This window comes from Schistocerca cancellata, chromosome 8 (assembly GCF_023864275.1).
Source record: "Schistocerca cancellata isolate TAMUIC-IGC-003103 chromosome 8, iqSchCanc2.1, whole genome shotgun sequence".
Taxonomy (NCBI): Eukaryota; Metazoa; Arthropoda; class Insecta; order Orthoptera; family Acrididae; genus Schistocerca; species Schistocerca cancellata.
In genome coordinates this window covers 377,409,851-377,437,213 of record NC_064633.1, presented here as the reverse complement: position 1 = coordinate 377,437,213, position 27,363 = coordinate 377,409,851, and the positions used below count along the sequence as shown (strand labels likewise).

At 39.1% G+C, this 27,363-nt stretch overlaps 1 protein-coding gene across 4 annotated transcripts in view; it reads left to right on the top strand.

Moving 5' to 3' along the window:
• The first annotated feature begins 4,412 nt into the window (after positions 1–4,412).
• The window catches only part of LOC126095261 (RWD domain-containing protein 2A-like), a 94,776-nt gene continuing 71,825 nt past the window's right edge, over positions 4,413–27,363 (top strand). For all 4 annotated transcript variants that reach the window (XM_049910020.1, XM_049910021.1, XM_049910019.1 and 1 more), the window contains exons 1-2: positions 4,413–4,933; positions 5,020–5,442. In XM_049910020.1, coding sequence (XP_049765977.1) covers positions 4,667–4,933; positions 5,020–5,442 — 690 coding nt within the window. In that variant the 5' untranslated portion in view covers positions 4,413–4,666. The remainder of the gene's footprint in view (positions 4,934–5,019; positions 5,443–27,363) is intronic.

Genomic DNA, 27,363 nt, shown 5'->3' with positions numbered 1-27,363 from the left:
AGTCAACGCTACCATTTCAAAATCATCGATTGTTTTAGCCACTGGCCAAAGGCTGTGTCAACCGCTAACTTTACCGCCGAATCGTCAGCCTCTACCTTTGTGTCAGCGAAGTTTGGGTGCCTGCAGCATATCACTAACGACTAGTTTGAGTCGGACTTGTTGCCGCAGCTCGCTATGTTTTGTGGGTATGCCCACAATAAGACCACCAGTCATCATCTCGCTAGCATTGGCATGGTCAAACACTGGCATTGTTCTTTGAAGGTGGCGCTCATGTGCCACGAAAACACATGGACTTTGGGTATTCCAACGATTCTACTTGGGCTACGAACAACTTATAAACCTGTCTGGCGAATCGTCGACGCTGATACACTGCAAACTTCCTCGAAAGATCAGCCAGATTTCTTACATTGCCTGTGGGACCACGTTACACAGATCCATCCTCCAAAGATTTCACATCATGGCACGCCTCTTTGTTGTGTGTATCAGAACCTGGATCACTGCTAGCATGTCATGCTCCACACCGACGACGTAAAACCACCGTTACTACCTCCATGCACTGACCCATACCACGAGTTGCAAAGAAGAATGCAGACAACGGACATATTGGTGAATAGCAAGCCAACAATCGTTTGTCTGAACTGAGTCAAACTTGTGTATATTTTTCAAGAGGCTTCACCGTCCACTACCCAGCGGAGACCTCAGAACCTTCTTGAACTAGACGCCCAGCCGCAAGCGCCACCACCGCCGCAGCCGCCCACAGAACATCGGATGACCTGCTCCAGACGTAAGTCCACTTCCCTGCCCATTTCCTAGATACCGACGCTCAACTTCCGTTGAGAGGGCTGACATAACGTCTGAAATGACAGAAGTTATGTGTTAGTACAGAGAAGTGAAGTGTTCGTGTAGTGTGTGTGTGTGTGTGTGTGTGTGTGTGTGTGTGTGTGTGCGGAGTGTCATGTGGTGTAACAGCTTAATCGTGACTGACTAGGTAGTTCCACGCCAGGCGCCAGAAGCGCTGTGTTTTTTTTATTTTTCGCGAGTGCTTCTGCCTTCTCCATGTGCAATGTTTATTCCTGTGTTTTTATGTTCCCTGTTTTTTATATTCTGTAATGTCGCTCTGGGTTACAGTTCAGCTAGCCTCCTACTCTCACTGAATAAAGAGCTTTCGGTTAAGTGTAATCCTTTGGCATCGAATCAATCAGTATTAAGTTGATCAGTTCTAAATACATTGATCCCAACAAAGAAATAAAAATTACTGCAGATTCCAGAAGCAGAGATCAGTACTCACCGACAGAGAAAGGATCTATTTATGAAATTCCTATTAATCCAGAACGATAATAAACTGAGGTACAATAGTACCACAAAGCTCAGTCCTGTCTGCTTTTTATGCTTAAAAATCTCTCTTGTTCTGTCGACTCACATACAGGATTGTTAGAATACTTTCACTCGATACCATCCCATATTGTATTCTTTTGGGGGAAGGAGATAAGGCCAAAAGAGGATTTGTTCTATAACATAGTTAATAAGGGAAAAAAGTGTAAAGTTGACAACCCACAATTCAGGAACAAAAAATGATTTTCATATTGTCTATGCTTTCTTGTCAAGGGTTCTGAATGGAATTTTATATCCTGGCAAAAAAGGGTATCCAAGTTATTCATAAATATGGGTCAAGAAACTGAATATCCTCAGCTATTAAGAAACAGCTTAAAAGCATGCCTTATAAGTTAGTCCTATAACTTGGTCATACGGATTTAAATTCGGCTTGTTTTTGATCACTAAATTAAATGGCGTTGACTCTGGGATACTGTAAACAGTTGATGTTGCCCTATGAAAAACGATGTAAATACTTCATTTGAAGTGTTATTGAAAAACAACTGCTCAGTAGTGTAAGAGGGGCATCAGTGTCTTTTCTGAAACCAGCTGCAGTTCTCATATAGTATTTTACAAGCATTTCTTGTAATTATCAGTTTCACTAAATTAGCACAAGTCGCAATTTGTTGCTGGTTTACTTGATAAAAGTGGTCTACAGCTGCTACACCAGTTTATTAATCTATAATTAACTCATTCTGCATCACTGATGTCTGTCCTTCAGGAATGGATTTACGTGTGAATAAATAAATGAAACTGCCTGACTTCTGTGTTTTGTGCTATATACTATCATTTTCTATTTGTGTCTTCAGTTTTATTTCATTCAAGTTTCTTCATAATGTTGTAACAGCACATTCAAATGGTTAATACAAGTTACAAGTCTATGATATTTCTTTCTACGATTAGTGAAATGCATTGTCTATTCAGGGAAATATACTGTACATAATGATGAGACAGTAGCCAATAATAACAGTGTAACAGCCTTAACAATCTCACTGGGAGCAGAATTTGAAGTCAGCCACCACAGTAATAATGATTTTGAATGGAAATATGTTTCCCCTAATGGTATAGTAGATGAAGTAACAAAATACATTAACTCACAAACTGAAGGCTGTTACGACCTTTCCATTTTACTGTAAAACAAAATAACAGAAATAGTATGTCATCTCCTGTCTCACCTTATATAATGGATGTTTCAGGAAAGTGCCTTAACTGACTGTTTCGAGCTAATTTCAATTATACTTCTGCATAAAAAGGGAGCTCCACAAAATTATAGACCCATACCTATAGTTCCAATAATATTTTAAATCTTTGAGGTGATAATGACCAAGCACATAAATTAATATTTTGATAACAACACCTCTTAAGTCATGTCCAATATAATTTAATAAGAAGAGTACCTCTGTGATCGTGCTTGGCCCGATTTTGTTCACTGTCTATTTTAATGTTCTGCATAGCCTGCTACCATTCTAAATAGTAATATACGCAAATAATATCACTTTTATCACTTTCCATAGTGGCACATATGCTACAGAGGGAATGAATTAACCTGTGATGGAGAAGGCATCTTACAAGCTTAAGGCAAATGAATTAACATTAAACAATACCAAAACTGGGAGTATAGTGTTCTCCCTAAAGGTAACAAATGCCTTGGCAAAGACTCTATGACATTACTGGGTACCCACTTTGACACCAGTCTGAACTGGACCACACACACACACACACACACACACACAGAGAGAGAGAGAGAGAGAGAGAGAGAGAGAGAGGAGAGAGAAAGGGGGCTGATTTATGCAGCAAACTATTCTGTGTGCTATAACTAAACTGGAAATGAAAAACACATCTTAGTGCAAAACAGCAACTTCTTGTATACTACGCATTTTTCACACATGTAAATTATGGTGTAATGAGGTTGGATTTACTCTGCTGGAGCCAGAAAAGTTTTTATACAGGGTGAAGCGAAATTCACACACTCAGGCTTCGCAGCGCGACTTCTCGAATACCAGCAACGAAAAAAAAAATTCTCTCACAAAATTTCATCCAGCGAGTATACATCTCGCAGGAAAAGGACGTTAAAGTGTGACAATCTGGAAATGCTGTAACCACATGTATTGTAACTTCATCTGTCAGCAGATATTAGTCATTCTATACAGTTGGTGCAGTGGATAGACTTTTGGGTTAGCATACAGGAGGTTGATGGTTCGATCCTGGTTAGAGGCATATGTTTTTTATTTGGTAAATGTAGTCCAGGTGGTCTGGCATCTTAATCATCAACAGCAATTGCAACAGGTCCTCTAGGAAACATTTGCACTTATGTACTACAATCGTAAAAATGGAAGACTGGTCAGCTTTGAAAGAAATCCTTTCCACATGATGGGCATGAATATATTCTCACAACTTCATCTACTAGATGCGAAACCTGTTTTATTTGTACCCTGCTCTAATGGTCCCATAGAGTAGTATCAACTATTATTCTTGCCTCGTTCAGGTCCATCACATTTCGTTAAGGCCTTACGTTGCCAGTAGGACTAGCAACGTGCTTCGCGAATAATATCCAAAATCGGTTATCATTTGTATGTGTTATCACCATGGTCCCACTAATTATGCCTTTCAACAATGAGCCTGGTAACCGCATACTGCTTACTACGTATCTCAATGCATAATTATTATTGTTATTATTATTAAGTTTATTATTATTATTCCATCAATGGGATTGTGGAAACATCACGTCTATTACTGTTAGGGAAACAGTGCAATTAGATCTGAACATTTCACGATTAGTAGTGTCGGGATGAATCATGCAGAACAAATCTGTCAGAGGGGGAAAGCTCTCATGAATTGATAAATAAATAAATGAAACGTTCATTGGATAAAAACTTGTAGGGTAGTATTTTGGAAGATATACATGTGTGTGCTTGAGTACATTACCTCTCCCAGAATTGCAGGGTAACTGGTCGAATCATGACCCACAAACTAACTGCTTTGCTATTGGAAAGAGTGGGCGTCAACTGCATCCTGTGAATATCTTTCAGAGCAGGTGTAAATATTGTTATTCGCTTTGGAGGAGTTGTGCGTGGGTTGAAGTGCGACAGGCGTATGTTGTCGCGCGGCTGACAAATGTAGTGGCAGTGTATACATTGTGTTGTCAGTTCCTGGGATTAAGCTATCGCATTCTATTTGTTTAGTACTTCCCAGGTAATTAAGAGACCGTAAATGGATATATGCTCTCCACGTGGCCCTATCGTTAACCTCAGATTTGTTTACAAGTTGCGGCTTGCGAAATTTATTCGGTATAACTATGTCTTGTGATTACGATGACAGCGAGTTCTTGGACTTTAAAGAATTGGAAGAACAGATAACTCAGATAGTAGACAATGGAAACCTCGAGGAAATGCTTCGCATACAACTGTCGGAGTTTGAAATGTTACAGTCCATGTTTTCAAATCCAGGAGAATTTTGTGTGGATGACCCAAGCGTTATAGCCGATATAAATGAGTTTGTGGACGGAAGGTGTTCTATCATTCCACCTCGTTTAGATTTTAGTATAAATTTATTTATAGATATGGTACGTACCCGCATTTAAAAACGTTAGTTCTTAGCCAGCTAGAAGGTTGTAACCATATTATTTATTGTTACGTTTCTTTCTTTAAGGCCAAGTTCGAAGTCTGTGTGAACCTCCCACACGATTATCCAGCTACTGAGCCAGATATTTTTGTGAGAAGTGACAAACTCAGCAGAAACCAGCAACACAGTTTAAATATTGACCTTAGCAAATTTATTGCTGATCTTGATCGAGGTGAAATCTGTATCTGCTCCGCAATTTCTTGGCTTCAAGAAAATGCTACTCATTATTACGTTGCAATTAAACCAGAACCACAAGTGAAAATTTGCGAAGATGAAGATTTGTTTACCCGGTACTGGATATATTCTCATCACATTTACAGTAAAATAAAAAGGAGAGAAGTATTGGATCTTGCTCATGAATTTAACATCACAGGATTTTGCCTTCCTGGAAAACCTGGAATTATTTGCGCTGAAGGTTCCTCTATGGATTGTGGTGAATGGTGGCAGAAGGTAATTTGTAAAAAGTAGACATTTTAGTTCATGTCATGTGTGAAACAATTTAGGGTGGTGAATTGTTTTCCTTTACCCACAGTTCTCAAGTGCTGACTAGTGTATTATGTGTAGCCTATTGTTCTTCACTTCCACTTGCTAATGAAAGCCATTAGCAAAACATTAAAAACCTTTGAACTAAAAGATGCAGAAAGGACATATCTGATTAAAGCAAAAATTTTCAGTGGGCGCGAAAAAAGTCATGCATAGTTTGATACACAAAGTTTTCATGTGAAACTTTTTTGCAACTTTGCAATCACGCTTTGTCACAATAATTGAAGGAAAACTACTCCGACATGTGATGTATCAGGCAATTATTGTGTATTACTTGTATTGTACCTATAACCATTTTGCAGATTATAGTGTGTGTGATGAAATAAACTGTCAGAAAAAGCATTTATAATATTATTTCAAATGATATAATTAGGAAGTGATCAAAACTAATAAGAATCTTCAGAAAAAAACTTATGAAAATGGTAATTGTGGGCAGTTTTTCTCCTCGTTCACAGTCTTCTTCTTCTATGAATGTAGTGGAGCATTTGAAAAGTGTCTCATTAAACTCACTGCATTATGCAGGAATAAGTTGTGCAAGTTTTTGCAGGTCCTTCGCCGTTTTTTCAGTTGTGGAACACTACCAGTTACAAATGATTTCTCATGAGGTAGACTCAGAGGGATATTGTAGCAGTTCAGAGTAAATGCGTCCTTGGGTAATCCACCAGTGTACTCAAGAAAACAGCTTTGATAATACCTTCCACTCAGTTGGTGAAACATCAGAAGAATCATCAAACAAAAGTCAGCCAAAGAACCCAAGAAAGAAGCCTACAGGCAATTTGTCAACAAGTGACCACGAAAGCCTTGACACTTTTGTAATTTTATTTTCCTTACGAATACCTTATCCTGCTGTATTATCTGATGCACACCTTTTTGTAGCACCGGAGCCACCATTTCTTGAAAGCTAGATCACTGCCTGAATTCCTCACTATGATGTAGAAATTTCCAGGCACTGTCTTTTTCATAAACTCAGTGTCCTTCCACTGTATATATTATATTACTCTTCCTGGAGAGCCGTTTAATAGCCCCGAAGCCCCTTAAATTGGCTGAAACGAGTGCTCTCATACAGAGAAATAGTATGTTGCAGTTCATGATGTATTGTTGTCAGCCATACTAAGCAGAAAATGAATCATGTGTGATGCCTATTTTATAATTCCTTTCCCTTCCATGTTATATAATCTTTCCCTGTTATTTTTAATAACATTTCTTGAGTTCATCTGTTTATTATTCTTTCTCTTACCACACACCAGTTATTCTCCACTGGATAACATTTTAATAAATTTAATATTACACTTTATACAAAAGTAACAGCAAGAAGGGGGAAAAAAATTATATACATGGATTCAAGTGAACCACGACAACATTTCGCACTTTGCAGAAAGGGAACAGCTGTGCTAGATATGTCCATTCTGCATCTTTTATGATAATCGACAACCAATGAAATCATGTCCCAATGAGTATATGTTTGACAGTTTTACACAGTGCAAAGAGTTAAACTCAGCTACAAGTTTATGCAAATAAAGGAAATTTTCAAATTTTGTCAAATATGCCCTATCCACATCTTGTAGTAAGTTTTACTTCATGCTCTGCCACAAAAATTAAGATTGTGCTTAATTATCTCTATAACAAAAACTTCCACAGGCTTGATGTCTCAAGTAAATTACCAAAGTCCTATTCTGTATTCGTGTATTCAGTCACATATTAGATTATTATAATTAAATGGACAGTGCTCAGTGTGCTGCAGTGCTGCCTGTATACATTGCAGGATGCTGAAACATCATAGGTATGTTCATTCATTGTTGCACTCAAAGAGTATGCTGAAAAGCATAGTAGCTTCACTTTCTGCCACTGGGTGAAAATATGGCACCATAAGCAATTAGAATGTGGTATAGGTGCAGGAAAAGGGGAGGAACAATCAAACACTTAATGGTAGTTTCAGTACATTTATTAGGATACAGTCACAAGTGACAATATGTGTTCAGTATGGTCTCCTGACTCAGCAACATCCTGTTCCTTAACATGGCATGCCTGACAGTTACTTTCAGCGTATCCAGTGCAGTTAGAATGCCATGTTGTCCTAAAAAAAAATGCCATGTTGTCCTTCAAATCAGGAAGAGCCTGGGCACATCCCTAAAAGACACAGTCTTTCAAATATCCACACAACCAGAAGTCATGTGAATTTAGGTAATGGGCCTGGAAGTCCACACATCTTGAAATTTGATGTCTTTAATTATGTTTCGTAGAAAATCACTGAGCGAAATACAGTATATTGGAGTAAAAATAACTTATTGCTCCATTCTTTATTGTAACTAAAAGTTACACCATAACAACATAACAAAACAAAGATATAATTTTAGAATGTCATGGAACACAGCCACACACAGAATGAACATAAATATTCTGGTGCACTCCCACCATGGGGAAAAAAAAAAAAAAAACTCAATACAACAAGCTCACTGCTGTCGACACACCCACCCTTGTTTTATTGAGTTTGTTTTGAGATCATTGACAGAGCTTTTCTGTTTGATATTGATTAGTCTGTAATTAGAGGTTTTGTGAGTAAGTCTACCGACTATTTATCAGAATAAACGTAATAGACATCAATCTCATTATTTTCAACATTTTTACGTATCTAATGGTATTTAATGTCACTGCACTTGGTGTGTTTGTGATGTTCTGTGTTTTTAATCAGGCGAATAACACTTTGATTGTCAACATGGAGTGTTGTAGGTTTGTCTAACTGAAAACCAAGTTCACTGAGAAAACCGCACAACCAAACTACTTAAGTAGCAGCATCTGAAGCTGCTATGTATTTGGCCTCTGTTGTTGATCTGCTTACACATTTGTGCCGACGTGAACACGATGTCAAAGGCCCACCTGCTAACAAGCTCACATAGCCTGTTATTGACCGACGAGTGTCACAGTCACAAGCAAAGTCGGCATCTGAGTAGACCTCTATTCCAGTAGAGTCATCTTCGTACCTTATGGTCAGGTCCCTGGTCCCCTGTAGATACTTCACAATCCTTTTAACAGCATGCCAATGATCAAGATCCGGATTATGTGAAGACCTACTCACAGCGAACATAATGTCTGACCGTGAGACAGTTGCTGCAAACATTAAGCTGCTGACTGCCTGCCGGTAAGGTTTGCTTTCCATCTCCTTTACCACTGTGCAACGTGGTTCCAACATCAAAAGCAGTGGAGTTCGGTTTTGAATTATCCATGTTGAACCTCTGAAGTAAATATTTGATGTATCTCTGCTGGCCTATATAGATTTCTTTTGTAGAAGGGCTGAGTTCAATTTCCAATCCACAGAAGTATCTTTCATTGTCCACAGTAATTTCAAACATTGATCCCAGTGCTGTCAAAACATTTTCCAGTATTCTGGGAGACTTACAAATAAACAAGCCATCACCCACATAAAGTACCAGGTAAGCATCAGTGCCATCTGTTACAGCATGGAAAACATTCATTTGCATAGAGCCAAACATTTTTGATTCCAACAATGTGATGATTGATTGAGTCCATGTAGACTCTTCCTCAGTTTGCAAACATTATTTGGGCTTACAACAAAACTTTTTGTTTGCTCCATGGAAACTTCTTCTTTCAAATCCTCATTCAAGAATGCAGTCTTAACATCGAACTGCCTAATTTCCATATCTTGTGGAGCTGCTATGACTAATAAAACTCCTATTGAATCATATTGGACCATAGGAGTGAATGTCTCTTCATAATAAATGCCTTCTTGTTGTGAATAACCTTTTGCACATAATTTAGCTTTAAAGCAGTCAGTTTCTTCCCTCAGAATTCTGCTTCACACGATAGACCCACTTACATCCAACTGCCTTGCAGTTGTGAGGTAATGGTACTAGATCCCAAGTTTTGTTCTTCCTCAAGGATGTTATTTCCTCTTCCATTGCTTGTTTCCAATTTGATGACTTTTTCGATGTCGTTGCTTCTCCAAAAGTTTGAGGTTCAAAGATAATGGCTGAAAAAGCTATATCTTGGTCCCGAAAGTGAGCAGGAGCTTGCAGATTAGCCCGATCTCTCAGATTCATCCTTTGATTTTCTTTCATTTGTTCACCAGGATCATACTATTCAGATTCCTCTTGAACATCTTCTGTAGCATGGTCTCCCAGGTAAAATTCAGTACATCTTTTTTCTTGTTTAAGCTATGGGTTTGTTCTTCATTAAGAGAGACATTGCAGGAGATTGTAATATTCTTTGACTCAGGATTGTAGAGGTAATAATTAGTACTGTACCCTTCATAGCCAACCATGATTGGTTTCTTTGATTTACTATCCCATTTTGATCTAAATTTATCAGGAAATATATATATATATATATATATGATATGAATATAATAGAGGGAAACATTCCACGTGGGAAAAATACACCCAAAAAGAAAGATGATGAGACTTACCAAACAAAAGCGCTGGCAGGTCGATAGACACACAAACAAACACAAACATACACACAAAATCTAGCCTTCGCAACCAACGGTTGCCTCGTCAGGAAAGAGGGAAGGAGAAGGAAAGACAAAAGGATATGGGCCCTAAGGGAGAGGGTAAGGAGTCACTCCAATCCCGGGAGCGGAAAGACCTACCCTAGGGGGAAAAAGGACAGGTATACACTCGCACACACACACATATCCATCCACACATACAAGACACAAGCAGACATTTGTAAAGGCCACAAATTTTACAAATGTCTGCTTGTGTCTTGTATGTGTGGATGGATATGTGTGTGTGTGTGCGAGTGTATACCTGTCCTTTTTCCCCCTAGGGTAGGTCTTTCCGCTCCCGGGATTGGAGTGACTCCTTACCCTCTCCCTTAGGGCCCATATCCTTTTGTCTTTCCTTCTCCTTCCCTCTTTCCTGACGAGGCAACCGTTGGTTGCGAAGGCTAGATTTTGTGTGTATGTTTGTGTTTGTTTGTGTGTCTATCGACCTGCCAGCGCTTTTGTTTGGTAAGTCTCATCATCTTTCTTTTTGGGTGTGTATATATATGCTGCACAGTTTACTGCCTCTGCCCACAATTCGTGAGACAAGTCAGCACTTAATAACATAGTGCATGCACACTCAGGAATGGACATGTTTTCTCATTCAATTCAGCCATTCTGCTGTGGTGTATAGGGTTTGTTTTCTCATTTATCATACCATTTTGCTTGAAATAATCTTCAAATTGCTTATTTATGAATTCAGTTCCATTGTCACTTCTCAGAACTTTGATTTTGTTTCCAGTTTGTCTTTCAGGCAGTCTGTGAAATTCCAAAAACACATGGAAAGTATCATGCTTACATTTAAGAAAATACACAAATCTGTATGATGCGCAATCATCCTTGAAAACTATGTACAATTGTGCACCTCCAAGAGACAATTTTCTTATCCATCCCTTCAAATCTCCATGAATAAATTCACCAGGAACTTTCAATCTTGATTCCAAATTCGAATTAAAAGATTTTCTTTTCATCTTGCCATACTGACACGGTTCACAATGAAGATTTTTCAGCTTTCTTCCTGTTGAAACCAGACATTAAGTTCAGATCACCCATACTGCTGAGACCACTGAAATTAGTGTGCCCAAGTCTCTCATGGTAGAATTCAGGGAAGCAGGATTTGCCTGCAATACATCTGGACATTTAAACAAATTTGATAACACTGATTGTCCATCTTAATTCCTGCTGCAATTAGACCTGAACTGTGAACTTCCATTCTCTTGTCATAAAAAATAACTTTCATTCCTCTTTTGTGACTGCTACCACAGAAAATAAATTTTTATTTGGCTAAGGAATACATAATGTGTTTTCCAAAGCGTGATGTTGCCATGTGCCATCAACTAATGACAATACTTCAATTGAGCCAATGCTTCTGCATTGATGATCGAGTGGCCTCCAATTTGAACAAGTGAGTCATCTGACTGAATTGGCTCAATGTGTTGAACCACTCTTTGTGCGATGTCTTATGTTATGACGCAGCACTGTCAGCTAACCAAATGTTTTCACAACCTGGAGCAAAAACATACGCATGTTCTGCACTCAAATCTTGGTGCTCAGGCGTATCAGTTTTCATATTAAGTTTTGCTAAAAGTTTTATGCACTCAGGTTTAAAATGTCCCTTGTTGTGACAATAACAACATTCAATGTCTTTTCTACTATGTTAGACGCACTGTTGTTGCCGGTAGTTGAACTGAACTAGAGTGTTTTGTCCACATTAACTACTGCAAAGGCTGTTGAGTTTCCATCACATTGTAAAAGTTTTTTTTCTTCTTTGAATAACCTTAAAGTCAAATTATTGAACATTTGTTGATTGTCAGCACATGAGCCCAGGCAGCTTTGCTGGCAGACTTTCCAAAATTTTAGCCATTTTGTCAGCTTCTGTAACAGGTTCCCCAATATCAGCTAATGCTTGTGCCAAGGACTCGACTGATGGGTTGTGCGATTGTGTCCGATGGTGACATTCTGTAATCGAAAAATTTCTATTTCAAGTTCATTTTAGTAACTGTGGATTGCTGTTCATGAATAGTCTTTAATCTGGCCCACATTTTCACTGCATTTGTGCACGTCATAACAGATAAAATTCCATCGCAGTAGATAGAATGAGCATCGCCTTCGCATTTAAGTCATCCCAAGCGGTTTGACTCTCACCAGCTTCATTTGGCCTCTGTTTCCCCTCGACAATATCGAGCACTTTTTCAGCACAAAAAATAATTTGCAACTGCTATTTCCACATTTGGAAATTTTTACCATCAAACCTCTGGATATTGTACATTTTCAATTTATCCATATTCGTGTGGGCTGAATGTTAGTCAAACTTATAATACTCAGATCAAAATGAAAACAAAGGTTTTTCCACAACAGACCAGTGAAATATGACGCTTCCAGAACTTGAACATCATGGTTCACACAAATAAAACTCTGTTAAAAAGAAGTGAATTCACAGAACCTGATGTCTTTAATTATGTTTTGGCAGAAAATCAGAGTGAAATACGGTGTATTGGAGTAAAAATAACTTATTGCTCCTTTCTTTATTGCAACCAAAAGTTACACCATAACCATAACAAAAAAACAAAAATATATTTTTATAATGTCACAGAATGCAGCCACACACAGAATGAACATAAACATCTGGCGCACTTGCGCCATGAAAACTGAAGAAAAAAAACCTCAATCCAATAAGCTCACAGGTGTTAACAAAATTCCCTAGAGCTGGTGTGGTCATTACTGAAGTTTTCTCAAAGCAAATCTTTCACTTGGTGAGCAACATGTGTCCCCCCATCTTGCATGAACATAATGGTGTGGACACAGTTGTGTTCTTGTAAAGCCGGGAACATGTGTTGCACACGATGTCCTTATAATGTGCTGATGTCACTGTACATCTGACAGCCTCATGAAGTGTCAACTCCTCACAGAAAATAGGACTGAGAATGAAGGAGCTTTTGTAACCCCATCACACAGTCACATAACCTGAGTGCATTGGATAGTCCTGCACAGCATGTGTCAGAGTAGGACCTCATATGTAACAGTTCTGTGCATTCACAGCACCATGCAGACTAAAGTGTGCCAGCGTCACGTCATCCATTTCCTTGTGCGCCAAAAAACAGAGGGCAAAGTCACACCATTGCACTCTATCTTGGGGCTTTATTTGGCGCATATTCTGAGTCTTGTAGGGATACAAGTGTAAAATACGCTGCAAAATCTTTTGCACTTTTGACCAGGGGAGAGACAATTCATATAACGCTGCTCCAGCACTGGCTGCAGAATTTGAGGCATGTGCTGCAGCGTCAGCTATAGCTACAGCAACATCATCAACTACTGCCATGGGAATGGGCCATCTCCCTCTCCCTGGTGCACCATCAAATTCACCTGTTTCTTCAGCTTTCTTGATCATTTTCTTTAGCCCATTTATTGACATGTGGTCTCTTTATAGCTGTTTCTTCTGACAGTATTCCGAGAACACAGCACGGAAATACGGAAGTGTCCGATCCCGCCCGTCTGCTTTGACCCATGACGTCACAAATATGGCGGAAACAAAAACAAACGCACACACTTTCCACAAGAAGCCTAATGACACTAATGGGACAAGCGCGGGAAATGGGGTGTTTTGGGTGGGGGGGCAAACTAAATATAAACAAATTTAGACGTCTTGCATAGCTACAACGTGTAAGTGAAGCCAGCCATGCATGAATACCCACCCACCTCCCCAGGGGTCGTAACCCCTGCAACCCATAGAAGATAAAGATGCTTCAGTAGCTGATTAGTGTTTTTTGTCTTTTTTAAAAAAAAAATCTCACGGGATAGAGCGAACAGATCAGAAAGATAAATATAATAAACTAAAACAGAAATAGGAGGAAACAGATAATTAAAATAAGTAATAAGCGTTTTTAAATTTAAAAAAAAAAAAAAATATCTCACGAGATAGAACGAACAGATCAGAAAAGTAAACAAAATAAGATAAAACAGAACTGGAGACAGCCACACTCAAACCAAACTCCGCGCCGTCATGACGTCACACACGACAACACCCTTACGTCACGGGTCAAAGCCGACGCGTGGGATCGGACGCTTCTGTCGACCCCACAGCACTGCTTTTGCTACCATTCTGATAAAACAACGTTACCAGCAGAGCACAGCCTGTCTCTGTAGCCATTGTGTTTGGTATGGAAAACTTCAACATTGTTAAACCTTGACACCAACAGTCACTTCGCAAAAGAAATCACACAAACATTTCACATTCTGATGGCATACAGCACCATGTTTTCACTTGGTGGCAGCAGAAAATGGAACTCCCCCCCCCCCCCCCCCCCCCCAAGCACACCCGGTGAGCACATCAGTTAATGAACTTATTTATGATGATTGATGATACAGCATCTTGCACTTTGTACAGCCTGTACTGCAGCACTCGGAACACTGTCAGTTCAGCTGTCACCACACAGTACAATAGAGCAGTATCTCAGTGTATATCTTCAGACAGGCTGAAATATACTGCTGTCAGATGCCTTTACAAGGTAGGTAGTAAGACAGATATTAATAACTGCCAAGCAGTCTCAATGCTTAACTCATTTGTAATTGTACTGTAAAATACTGTTTATGCAAGAACAATATCACACACATCCAAGAATAAGATGTTTGGATTCAATTTGTATTTCAAAAATGTTTCCCCACAAAAAGTTATTTTTTTTTCTGTGCATGAATCAGATTATAAAAGAAACCAACTGTTGTCAACTGGTTTTTACAGGACTTGCCAAAAGTGTTGTAACTACCAATTTTCTGAGTGCACCACTTCATAGTTCACACGTGAAGTTTGTGCTTGATTCAGCCACAAGAGGCCACCCGGCCTTTTAATATGACAGCAGCTTTGTGCACAGCCTGCTGGCTGCACCCCCTATTGAAGCTAATGGAAATATAGGCTGAATTGCAAGGCTCCGCTGACTGCTTGTGTATTCCTAATTATATTGTATCTTGTCTTCCATGTGTGTGTACTGTTTTAGAAATTAATTGCAGTGTTCTTAGTTTACAACACTTTTTGGCAGTTGTATGTGCTCTAAACGATTTCATGTTTTTCTGTATAAGTCTAAGTTTCACCTGGTTCACAGACCACAAACCATTGGTGTCTCTTTTTAACTCTTCGGCATCCTTAGGCCTACCAGACAAAGCTGCACACCACTTACAGTGGCGGGCTCTGTTCCTGTCACAATACAATTATGAGACACATTTTCAACCTATGGCACAACATGCAGATGCTAACAACTTGTTGTGTTGCCAATTGGTCCGGATCCAGAGTTTGATAAAAAGGAATCACTTTGTTTTCATTTAGATGTGGAGGCTCAAAATGTTGCAGATTGTTTTCTTATTACTAGCACTAAAATTGCAGCTGCAGTAGACGCAGATCCTGTTTTAAGCAAAGTTGTTTGTTTTGTGCAACATGGCTGGCTGGACAAACCTCTGGGCTATGCTTCTGATCCTTTGAGAAATTGTTTTGCCGTATAAAATAGTATTTATGTTTGCAGTAGAATGCTGGAACTAGGGAATATGTACACTGGAGTGTAGAGCTTTGCCAGTCAAATGTGTGTTGCTAATTGTATTTTACCTTGTATTCCATGTGTGTGTACTGTTTGAGCAATGAATTACAGTATTTGTAGGTTAGAAAAAAAAAGTATTTTGTGCACAGTTCATTTTATTCTAGAGAAATTAAAATATTATTGTGTCAGAAGTCTTGGTAGTAACTGGCGGGTATGCAGATTTTTTGGCTGTTGTCATTTATGGTAAAATATTCTATCAGTAGGCTGTATCGTATTCGTCTTCAAATTCCATGGTCAACATTTCGATACCTCTGTTGGCACCTTCTTCAGGACTTCACAGGTGACCATAGATGGCTGAATACTCAGTGCTCAGCCATCCACGGCGCAGCAGAGGGACTGAAATAACAAGCATTGAAAAAGTTTTAAGAGGGATATGACATGGCCTACTGATAGAAAATTTTACCATCAAATGCTGGGCGTCGCATTAAAAAGTCCAGGGAATGTATACATAGACTTGGGAGTAACCACTGCAGTTGTACTACAGGGGTCAGTATTTCATTCTCTTTTGTTCTTGTTCTATATCTGTACTCTTACTCTGCAAACCGCTGTGAAATACAGGGCTGAGGGTACTTCCTCTTGTACCACGTATTAGGGCATCTTCCCATTCCCTTTGCATATCGAGTATGGGAAGTATGTTTGCTTAAATGCCGTGATGTGTGCTCTAATTAATCTAATATTGTCTTCACAATCTATATGAGAATAATACATTTTGGATTATGTAAATTCCTAGATTTCTCACATAAAACTAGTTCATGACTCTTAGTGGTGTTAATACTAGAAATTACCGGGTGTTAAGATAAGTAATATCAATTTATTAGCTATCACAATTACAACCATGAAGACACAATACAGACAGAAGCAAAAAAAACATGACGAGAAAAAGCACATAAATAAAAAAGAAAGAAAAAAAATGAAAGCACAATTATTAAATTGTAATTAATTCCAAGTTTCACTGTCTCCATCTTTGGGCCCAATATATCGAACTGTTCACTCATAGTTGCTTTCGTTAAAATCGACCACTTGTTCCTCAGATCTAATGTACTGAACATTCAAATGTCCTTCGTTACACTGCTGATGTATGACATTGTATTTAATATCCACATGCTTCAGTCATGTGTTCCCACAGCTGTAATAGACGTATGCATGACCGATCATCTTCATAAACTGTTGGAGTTTTCACAGGTATTTTAAATTCTTCAAGAAAATTCTTCAGCCACAGAGTGTATGTTGTAGCTGTTGCCAAAGCAATATATTCTTCTTCTGTGGAACATAGTGAAACACATGCCTGTCTCCTTGTGGTCATATCCTTTTACCTGAGCACATCCTTTAATAACTAAATGCACCTTATATGTTTCAGTACTTCCAGACGCATCTCTTTTCAGTTTGAACATCCACTTTCTGTCGATGGTTCTTTTATTTGCTGAAAGTGGTGCATAAGTTAAAGTTGCATTAGATGACAGAGATGCAGTTCTTTTGTATTGTTTTTCCACTGCATGCTACTCCATCACATCTTCAAAATTCTGAGGTTAGTTTCCCACAAATACTTCTGCATTCACAGATAACACTGCGTAATTGTCCAAGTATCTAGGTTTCCTTGTTAATCTACTGCTTTTCTGCAGGGGTTCTGCGTCCTTCACTTCTTCTGTGGTCATGTGGTCTGAGTTATCTCTTCAGTGGGGTTGTCAGTTTCCTCAATGTTAGTTTCATTCTGATGTCCTCAATCTTCCGCTGTGTTCTGTGTTTTGCTGTCCATTTTAACGGTCTCCTTCAAGATCCAGTTGTTACTACTTTCATCTTCAAATAAAAACTTATCTTCTTCAAAAATTACACCTCGTCCTAGGGGTACATGCTTTGTCGTGACTCAGCGAGGGAAAATGTGTCTCACTCTGTTGACTCTGGCTGATGCTGATGTACAGGCAACAGCTTCTGCCCCAGTGAAATTCTGCTACTTAAGCATTCTGTGTTGCTGATAGCAGGCCTATGGACAGCCAGCGGCCTCTGCAGTCTATGGTCGCAATATCACTGGCACGGTACTTCTCCATCGGTGATGGTGCCTGAAACGGCCCCTCGGTGCTGGTTGCAGCAGGTGTGGGCGGCCAATTGACAGTGCTGTGGCACTAAGTTCCACAAGGAACTGGATTCCGGCGATGAGACTGCTTTTGCTTCAATATTTAGACATATTTATATCACTCCAAGGCACATTTGTTTCACTAAAATCTGGGGTGTGGTTACACTGACCCACCTGCTGTGGTTAATCCCTCTGTGTGGTGCAGTTGTTCAGTGAGTGCGGCTAGCCTTAGCTTGCGCTACCCTGTTATTCTGACCTGCATGTTGGCACACTGTGGCTGCCGCCCTGCATCTGCTAATGCAATTACTTCATGGTGGCTTTCTCACTACCACATATTACTTCGCTAAAAGACTGGGTAGTGACACTATGTTCCTTTGGAATGAGCAAATATGCAATTCACTTAAACACATGCAGTTTCTTCAAATTTGGCTTTCTTCCATACCACAGTGTTGCTGGAATTCCTCTATCTAAAGCTGAAGGAGGACTATGAAAAAAAGAGCTGCCAACACCACTTCTGACCATAACTGCTTTCCAAGTCTATGCCCAAGAATCGTAAATAAACCTTTTTCAATTATAGTGCAATTTAGTCGTCTGTCACTCCATTTTGCTGAGGTGTGTACCTAATGGTAAACTTGGACTGCACTCCATTTTCTTGAAGGGATTCCACCATGTCCTTTGGAATGTATTCACAACAACTGTCACATCTAAATCAGCTGATTTTTCTCACTAAAATGAGCAGTAGGCTCTCCATAGTTTACTTTAAAATAATGGAACACTTCAGACTGTTCGAAGAGTGTAAGCTGCTATAAAGTGAGTATATCATCAGTGAAAGTCACTATATATTTCTTTCTATCAGAAGAGACAGCTGTTATAGGACCAAGCTCATCTCTATGTATCAGTTCAAGTGGACACTTGGCCGGACTATGAGACTGAATATGTGGTAATTGTATTTGTTTAGTCTCTGTGTAGGTCAAATATTTATTTACCGGTGCATAAAATTTTATTTTACCCAGGCCTTCTGCTAGATAATGAAGGTTCTTTGTATTTTCAAGGTTCAAATGTCATAAGTGTTTATGCTACAAGTCTTTATCACTGTCTGAAACACAAGCGCTACACATAGTATTCCTAGTACTATTTAATGAAAGGGTATACTTGCTAGAATCCTTTCTATTAGCTACAGCTATAAATTTTACACACTTTTAAATTGAACCCACAGAATTTTCAAAAACAATGCAGTATCCTGCTATTTCTAATTTGCACACTGACAAATTAATTAGTAAACCTGACACTACAAGAACATCTTATATTTTTATTTGAAATTCTTTCCACAAATAGTGCTTTCAACATCAACTTCTCCAAGCTTTCTGGCAAACAAAAATGTATCTATTATGGCAACCTTTATTCGTATAGGATTTAACTAAATGTTCTGTTGCCCCTGAGCCTAGAAACTACTCTGCTTTGCCACCTGAAAAACTTCCTGTAACAGCTGATAGTAAAAAACCTATTTTCAATTCCATGTATTTCTTGCAAATTTTTTGCTAAATTTGCAGAATTGTTACATTTATGCTTTTGTGATCATTTAACTTTGCACTGTGCCCTAATATGACCTCATTTCCCACACATAAGTCAAAATTCCAATATGTGCCAGAGGATCGCGTTCTTCCTCTGTTGTGTTTGTCCATTCTTCTTCATCATGCCAACACTTCACATCTTCAGTATTCTGAGGTAAGTTTTCCACAAATGCTTCTGCATTCAAGGCTACCACTGCAAGCCAAGCATCGAGGCTGTTTTTTTTTTTTCCACAGAGGTTTTGCCTTCTTCACTTCTTCTGAAGTCACGAGCTCAGAGTTATCTTCAACAGTTTGTTCAGTTTCCTCTAAGTTACTTTCATTCCCACACCCTTAATCTTCTGCTATGTCAGGATAGAAGAGCCTGAAACATTTACAGTTTCATTCGTAGTATGGATTTCTGGTTTTGCATCCAGGTTGTTTTCTGGGATAAGATTTGAGAGTATCATCAATGAGTTTTATCTGTAATTCAATTTTAGAGCAATAGCATACATGGTGAAAAATGGATTTTACTACTTCCTGAAATATATAAAACTTCTCAGACTTCGTGCTGCATCAGTTGAGGGTAAAACCTTGAGCTTTCGATGATTGTCTTTGTCAGGTACAACTGACTGTCAAAATTCTTGTGTGGTGGCCTTGTTTAGCCCAAAGACAGTTTCTGATTGTTCAGTAGTTACATCATTCTGCCACAGATGGGGTTAATGTCTGTGCTGGTGGTGCTGCTGTTCCTGCATTAGTGTTAACATCACGACCAATAGCTACGGCTCTTCTCTGCATCGAGAACTCGCTTCCATGCACTGCTAAGATTATATTTGCTGTCAAGGTTGAAATTTTTCTCACATGTTCTCATTCCTACAACCTCTTTAATTATAGAGTCCCTGTATGTGGGACTGTGGGACAAAACTTTTGTTTCATCAGACAAGTGTTTTATGTTTGTTTGTGAGGCTGTGCTTAGCAGCTGCAGATTTCTTCATTTCTTGATTTTTAATATGCTGTTGATGTTCTGTACAGCTGTCGGAAATGGTTCAGATGACTGATCAATGTAATTGCTTCCACACTCACATGGGGTATTGTATATCCCAGGAATCTAGAGGACATTTTGAGGAACATGCATTAAATTTGGTGCCCCATCAATCATCTTCATTTTACCGTTATGTTGACGACATGTTTATGGTCTGGCCCACGGGGTGAGCATACAAACAGCGTGCACCCAAATGTCCAGTTCACTGTTGAGTCAAAGAAAGAGGGAAGGCTGCCATTTTTAGATGTATTGGCACAATGAAAGTGGGATGGCTGTCTCAGGCCCTCATTGTACTGCAAGTCAACACACACTGATTTGTATCATAGTGCTCAGAGTTTTTCCACCCAGTCCAGAAAAGAGTAGCTTTTAAATACATTGGTACACAGAGGAAAAGCCGTTTCTGATGAAGACCACTTGGATTCCGAAATTAATCATCTGAAGCATGTGTTCTGAAAGAACAGCTATGGATCACGCGATATCAAGTCAGCATTCTCCAAGAAAAGGAAATGTGAAAATGTTGAACATTCACATGATGAGCCACTGATTTCATTCGTTACTTTCTGCTGTGTTACGTCCATCAAAATAGGTAGAGTCCAGTCCTGGAAAGACAAGGTATCAGATCTATTTTCCGAACTCCTGAGAAGATGAAGCAGATGCTACGCCCTGTTAAGGACAATATCAGCCTCAGGATTCCTAGGATTTGCAACATCCCTTGTGTGTTTGGAAGTAGTTGCGGCATATTAAAAATCAGTTGCTGAGCTGAGCATAGCCTCATAAATAAACATAAAATAATGTTTGATGAAACAAAAGTTTTGTCCCAGGCTCCACACATTGGAATTCTATAATTAAAGAGACTGTAGAAATGATAATGTGTAAGAAAACCTTCAACCGTGGTGGCATATATAATCTTAGCAGTGCAGAAAGGAGCTCTATGGGCAGAGAAGAGCCATAGGTATTTGTTGCAATGTTTACGCTACTGCAGGAACAGTGGCGCCACCAGTGCAGACATTGACAACATTTGTGCCAGCATGATGTAACTACCAATAAGTCAGAAGTCATCTTTGGGCTATATAAGGTCACCACAACGACAATTTTGACAGTCAGTTGCTCCTGACAAAGACAGTGATGAAAATTGTTGAAAGCTCGAGGTTTTACCCTGAACTGATGATGTAGTAAGAAGTTTTATACAATAGTGCCATCACAGAAGACTTCATTCTCAGATACCTGAGTTGGTTTGATGAGAGAGCGTTACTTCAGCACATTATAAGGGGTATGTCCTGGGATAGTTTGCATCAATCTTCAAGCACCTGCCAGTAACAGTGACATATCCCGTGGGTCAAAAATCTACGACAATTCATGCTCCCCTTCTTTCCATACATTAAGTATTATCCCCTATAGGCATTTTTGGTATGGACGCCATGCTCCTGAGAAATATTCTAGGACAGGTCTTAAGAACATTTTGAAAGCAATGTCGTTCGTACTGATTGCTTGCTCCCAGTGTCCTACTCTCGTATGACATGCAGCATCTGGCAGACGAAATGCCTTTGTTCCTTTCTGGGTGTGTGTCCTTCTCGCAACTTAAGTATAACCTGTGAATACATTATTAATTAATGTATTCTAGTACAAAATATTTTGAAGCTTACGATTTATTTAGTATTGTTACGAAAATTAGTATGTGTCTCAAATTGTGTCCAGTCAGCTCAACATCCACCAGAAGACAAAATTCATCTGCTTCCGTATTTCTCATTATTATTTCAAGACAGCTGAAAATGAGACAGCATCATAGATAAAATTGCCCAAGTGAGCATCTAATCAATAGCAAAGGATATCTAATGAGAAAAATAAAGGTGAAAACACCACATAAAACCATGAAGCCAAACAGAAAGAGTTATGTCACAGCCGGCAGAGGTGTGATGTACTACACTATCAATGAACTTAGTCTGCCACCAGCTTTACCTATGACTGAGTCTAAGTGAGATTTACATTACACACACACACACACACACATATAAAACTGATGATTGCTTGGTGCCTCAGGACATATCCTGTCAACTGATCCCTTCTTTTAGTCCATTTGTGCCATAAATTTCTTTTCTTCCCATTTTGGTTCAGTACTTCCTCATTAATTAATTGATCCACCCATCAGATCTTCAGCATTCTTCTGCAGTATCACATTTCACTCCTGTACAAGACTACACTCTAGGCAAATAACTTCAGCCGAGGCTTCCCACCATTTAACTTTGTATTATATGTTATTAAATTCCTGTTTTTCGGAAATGCTTTTCCTGCCGTAGCCATATTGCATTTTATACCTTCTCTACTTCGGCCATCGTTAGCTATTTTGCTGGGCAATATTCATATACTACTCTTAGTGCCTTATTTAGTAATCTAATACCTCCAGCATTGCCTTATTTAATTTGATTAGGTTTAAATATTTTTGTATTACTTTTATGATGCTCATCTTATAACCTCTTTTTGAGACACTATCCACAGTAGGTGAATATGGATTGGGGCTAAGAAATGAAAGAGGAAGCCGCCTGGTAGAATTTTGCACAGAGCACAACTCAATCATAGCTAACACTTGGTTTAAGAATCATGAAAGAAGGTTGTATACATGGAGGAACCCTGGAGATACTGAAAGGTATCAGATAGATTATATAATGGTAAGACAGAGATTTAGGAACCAGGTTTTAAATTGTAAGACATTTCCAGGGGCAGATGTGGACTCTGACCACAATCTATTGGTTATGACCTGTAGATTAAAACTGAAGAAACTGCAAAAAGGTGGGAATTTAAGGAGATGGGACCTGGATAAACTGAAAGAAGCAGAGGTTGTTGTACAGAGTTTCAGGGAGAGCATAAGGGAACAATTGACAGGAATGGGGGAAAGAAATACAGTAGAAGAAGGATGGGTAGCTTTGAGGGATGAAGTAGTGAAGGCAGCAGAGGATCAAGTAGGTAAAAAGACGAGGGCTAGTAGAAATCCTTGGGCAACAGAAGAAATATTGAATTTAATTGATGAAAGGAGAAAATATAAAAATGCAGTAAATGAAGCAGGCAAAAAGGAATACAAACGTCTCAAAAATGAGATCGACAGGAAGTGCAAAATGGCTAAACATGGATGGCTAGAGCACAAATGTAAGGATGTAGAGGCTTATCTCACTAGGGGTAAGATAGATACTGCCTACAGGAAAATTAAAGAGGCCTTTGGAGATAAGAGAACCACTTGTATGAACATTAAGAGCTCAGATTTAAATCAGGTGATGCTGATGGAATTAGATTAGGAAATGAGACACTTAAAGTAGCAGAGGAGTTTTGCTATTTGGGGAGCAAAATAACTGATGATGGTCGAAGTAGAGAGGATATAAAATGTAGACTGGCAATGGCAAGGAAAGCGTTTCTGAAGAAGAGAAATTTGTTAACATTGAGTATAGATTTAAGTGTCAGGAAGTCGTTTCTGAAAGTATTTGTATGGAGTGTAGCCATGTATGGAGGTGAAACATGGACGATAAATAGTTTGGACAAGAAGAGAATAGAAGCTTTCGAAATGTGGTGCTACAGAAGAATGCTGAAGATTAGATGGGTAGATCACATAATGAGGAAGTATTGAATAGGATTGGGGAGAAGAGAAGTTTGTGGCACAACTTGACCAGAAGAAGGGATCGGTTGGTAGGACATGTTCTGAGGCTTCAAGGGATCACCAATTTAGTATTGGAGGGCAGCGTGGAGGGTAAAAATCGTAAAGGGAGACCAAGAGATGAATACACTAAGACAACATCCATTCCATTCAGCTGTTGTTCTCTCTGACAGAATTACAGTGTCATGAACAAATCTCAAAGATTTTATTTCTTCTTCCCAAACTAAAGTTCTCTTTCCAATTTTGTCTTTGCTTTCCTTTACTGTGCTTAATGTGTAGATTGAATAATATCAGGGACAGGCTACAACTCTACCTCACTCCCTTCATAATCACTGCTGCCTTTCGTGTCCTTCGACTCTTATAACTGTAGTCTGGCTGCTGTACAAGTTGTAAATAAACTTTTGCTCCCTGCATTTTATGTAATGTTAATGTAAAATGACTTATTCTACATCATTACCATTAATCAGACATATGATCCATGGTACATGAAATTAACTTAAGGTTTCTCTAAGCCTACACATGCTATAAAAGTAGGTTTGCTTTTCTTGACTATGACTTTTAAGATAAATTGTAGGCTCAGGATTGCCTCATGTAATCCTACATTTCTCTGGAATCCAAGCTGATCTTCACACAGGTGGACAAACTCTAATATGTTGTAAAACACTTGCACTGTACTCCTCTCTGAGGACATTTCCACTGAATATGTTCTAGCCATCTCATTCAGTGCACACACACCATATTTTGTTTCATTATAAAATTCTGCAGTTTCTGGAATTCTGTTCCAATCATTCCTAATTATGCACTTGAATATGTGTTCAGAGAATAAAACATTTTTTTTTATTTTTGCGTTTTGATAAACATACAAGACTGTGTCTCCATACTTCATCACAGCAGTTTCATATAGTGGTGCTTACGACCACTACATACAAAAATATCACTGCCAACCAAATAGCACACCAGCTACTGCTAAATGGGAACCCCAGCCATAAATCCAAAAAAACCAAAACTATGAAGAACTGAGCAAGAGGAAAATAATGACTTTTCACCCCCATTTACAATGGATGAATTACAGAAGGCTCGTAAACAGAGTAAAACTGATAAATCAGTTGACTTGGACAGCATAGTCGATGGAGGCTACAGAAAAATGGCCTTCCCCAGGGAAGTGTGTTGGCTCCAGCTTTGTTCAGTATATGCACTTAACGACCAACACGTAGTCCTCAGCTGCAGGAGTTTCTTAAGTGCTGATGTTCTCACTCTGGCAGCCCAAAGCACAAACTTTTAGTCAATAGAAAGAGTGCCGTTGAAGATCTGTCAAAATATTTCAGAATAAATCAGCTTAAACCAAACCCATCAAAGACACAAAATAGTGCTTTCCATCTGAGAAACAGGGTAACCACCCACAAGCTAAAGATAGAATGGTCAGGGGTTAAATTGGAACACTGTGGCACTCCAAAATATCTAGGAATAACACTCGACAGATCTCTGATGTTCAAAGACCACAGTATCAATTTCAAATCAAAAGTCTCCACCAGGAACAACCTACTGAGAAATCTGACCAGATCAGAGTGGGCAGCCAATCTGAAACCATTCGAACTTCTGCAATGGCATTATACTACTCCACTGCAGAGTATGCCTGTCCTGCTTGGTACAAGTCAACATATGCCAAAAACGACACATAGGCTGCTTGAAGTTAACTCCAGTTGAATGGCTCCACCACCTTGCAGGAATTGCACCACCTTGTGGTCGAAGAGAGATAGCAGCAAATAGAGAAAGAATAGAACTGAAGCAAAAAAATAAAAAAAATGCGTCTCATGCCTGGGCAATGAGCCTACCCACTACAACAAAGGTCAAGAAAAAGTTTCCTCAGAACATCGGACAAACTAACAACCATTGATGAAGAAGCCATCTGCAACTGTGGAGGGCTGAGACATCCCATGCTCCTGGCTGGAAAAGATTTTCAGACTCTTTACTGCATGGTCATGTCCTTGCATAGGCTGAGGTCAGGAGTGGGAATATCACTCGCTAACGTGGCAAAATAGGGATACGCTGAAGAAAACAAAACCTAATGTGACTGCAGGGAAGAAGAGACTGTCGAACATATGCATCAGTGTTGACTGTGTCCAGACACCTGCACAGATGATGACCTTCACCAAGATTATGTAAACTGTGCTGATCTGCAAACAGTTGTAGAAACTGTTTTATGTATGTATCTGATATGAGAGTAATAATAATAATAGCGGTGCTTTTGAAATTCTTATTGATGGGGATTCCCTCTTCTCTAATGCTTAAGTATACCCATTAGGCTGGTACCCTTATTCTCCAACATTTCAGCCAGGTGTCAAAATGTGAATAATTATGGTTGTCACCATGCCTGGCTTTTGGTTTCTGTACTGGGAAAGGCTGCAACATTTATTGATCACAGCTAACCTAGACCTTGAGCTACATCATCACACCCTAGCCAAAAGTTGTTAATGTATTGTCTTCCCATTTCATAATCAACTACTAAATCACATCAAAAGCTAACTTTAAGATAAACTCTATAGGTAGCACATTTTTTCACCAATGTCATATTTTCCGACAGTTTATCACAACAGATTGTACTAAAATGTGCAATTTGGAGATATATTTAATGTGGGTATGTCAGCTTCACAGAATGCTTAATGTTTTTCATGTTTTCAGTTCTAGACCTGAGAAGTTTGATATTTTGTGTGTGTTCATTTGGGGCATTTATTGTGAGCAAGCTCTTAGCACATATGCATACATTTATTCCCATTGGTTTTATTGCAGAAAATATCTATTCCAAGCCCCACATAGCATCATTCGAAGGCACCAAATCATTAGCAGATCGGTGTGCTTGGTCCTCCACTTGCTGGTGATCTTTATGATTGGGAAACAGATATTTTTGATTTGTTCTTAAGATTCGTATACAATGGATGGTAAATTGGAGGCACAAATGGAAATAACTGCTGCAGGTTTTAACATTTCTCTGTTAGCAGGTGTTGACAATGCATCCAGCTGTATTGTCGCTGAACTTCGCAATTGTTGGTTCAATCATCTTAAGTCAATGGAATCAAAATTCATGTCGTCATTGAGGGCAGTAGTATAAAACGTTCCATACAGGGATGATCTGAAATCAGAAACTCATGATATATGGTCTTCTGTGAGGTGTACTTTACAATATACACTCCTGGAAATTGAAATAAGAACACCGTGAATTCATTGTCCCAGGAAGGGGAAACTTTATTGACACATTCCTGGGGTCAGATACATCATATGATCACACTGACAGAACCACAGGCACATAGACACAGGCAACAGAGCATGCACAATGTCGGCACTAGTACAGTGTATATCCACCTTTCGCAGCAATGCAGGCTGCTATTCTCCCATGGAGACGATCGTAGAGATGCTGGATGTAGTCCTGTGGAACGGCTCGCCATGCCATTTCCACCTGGCG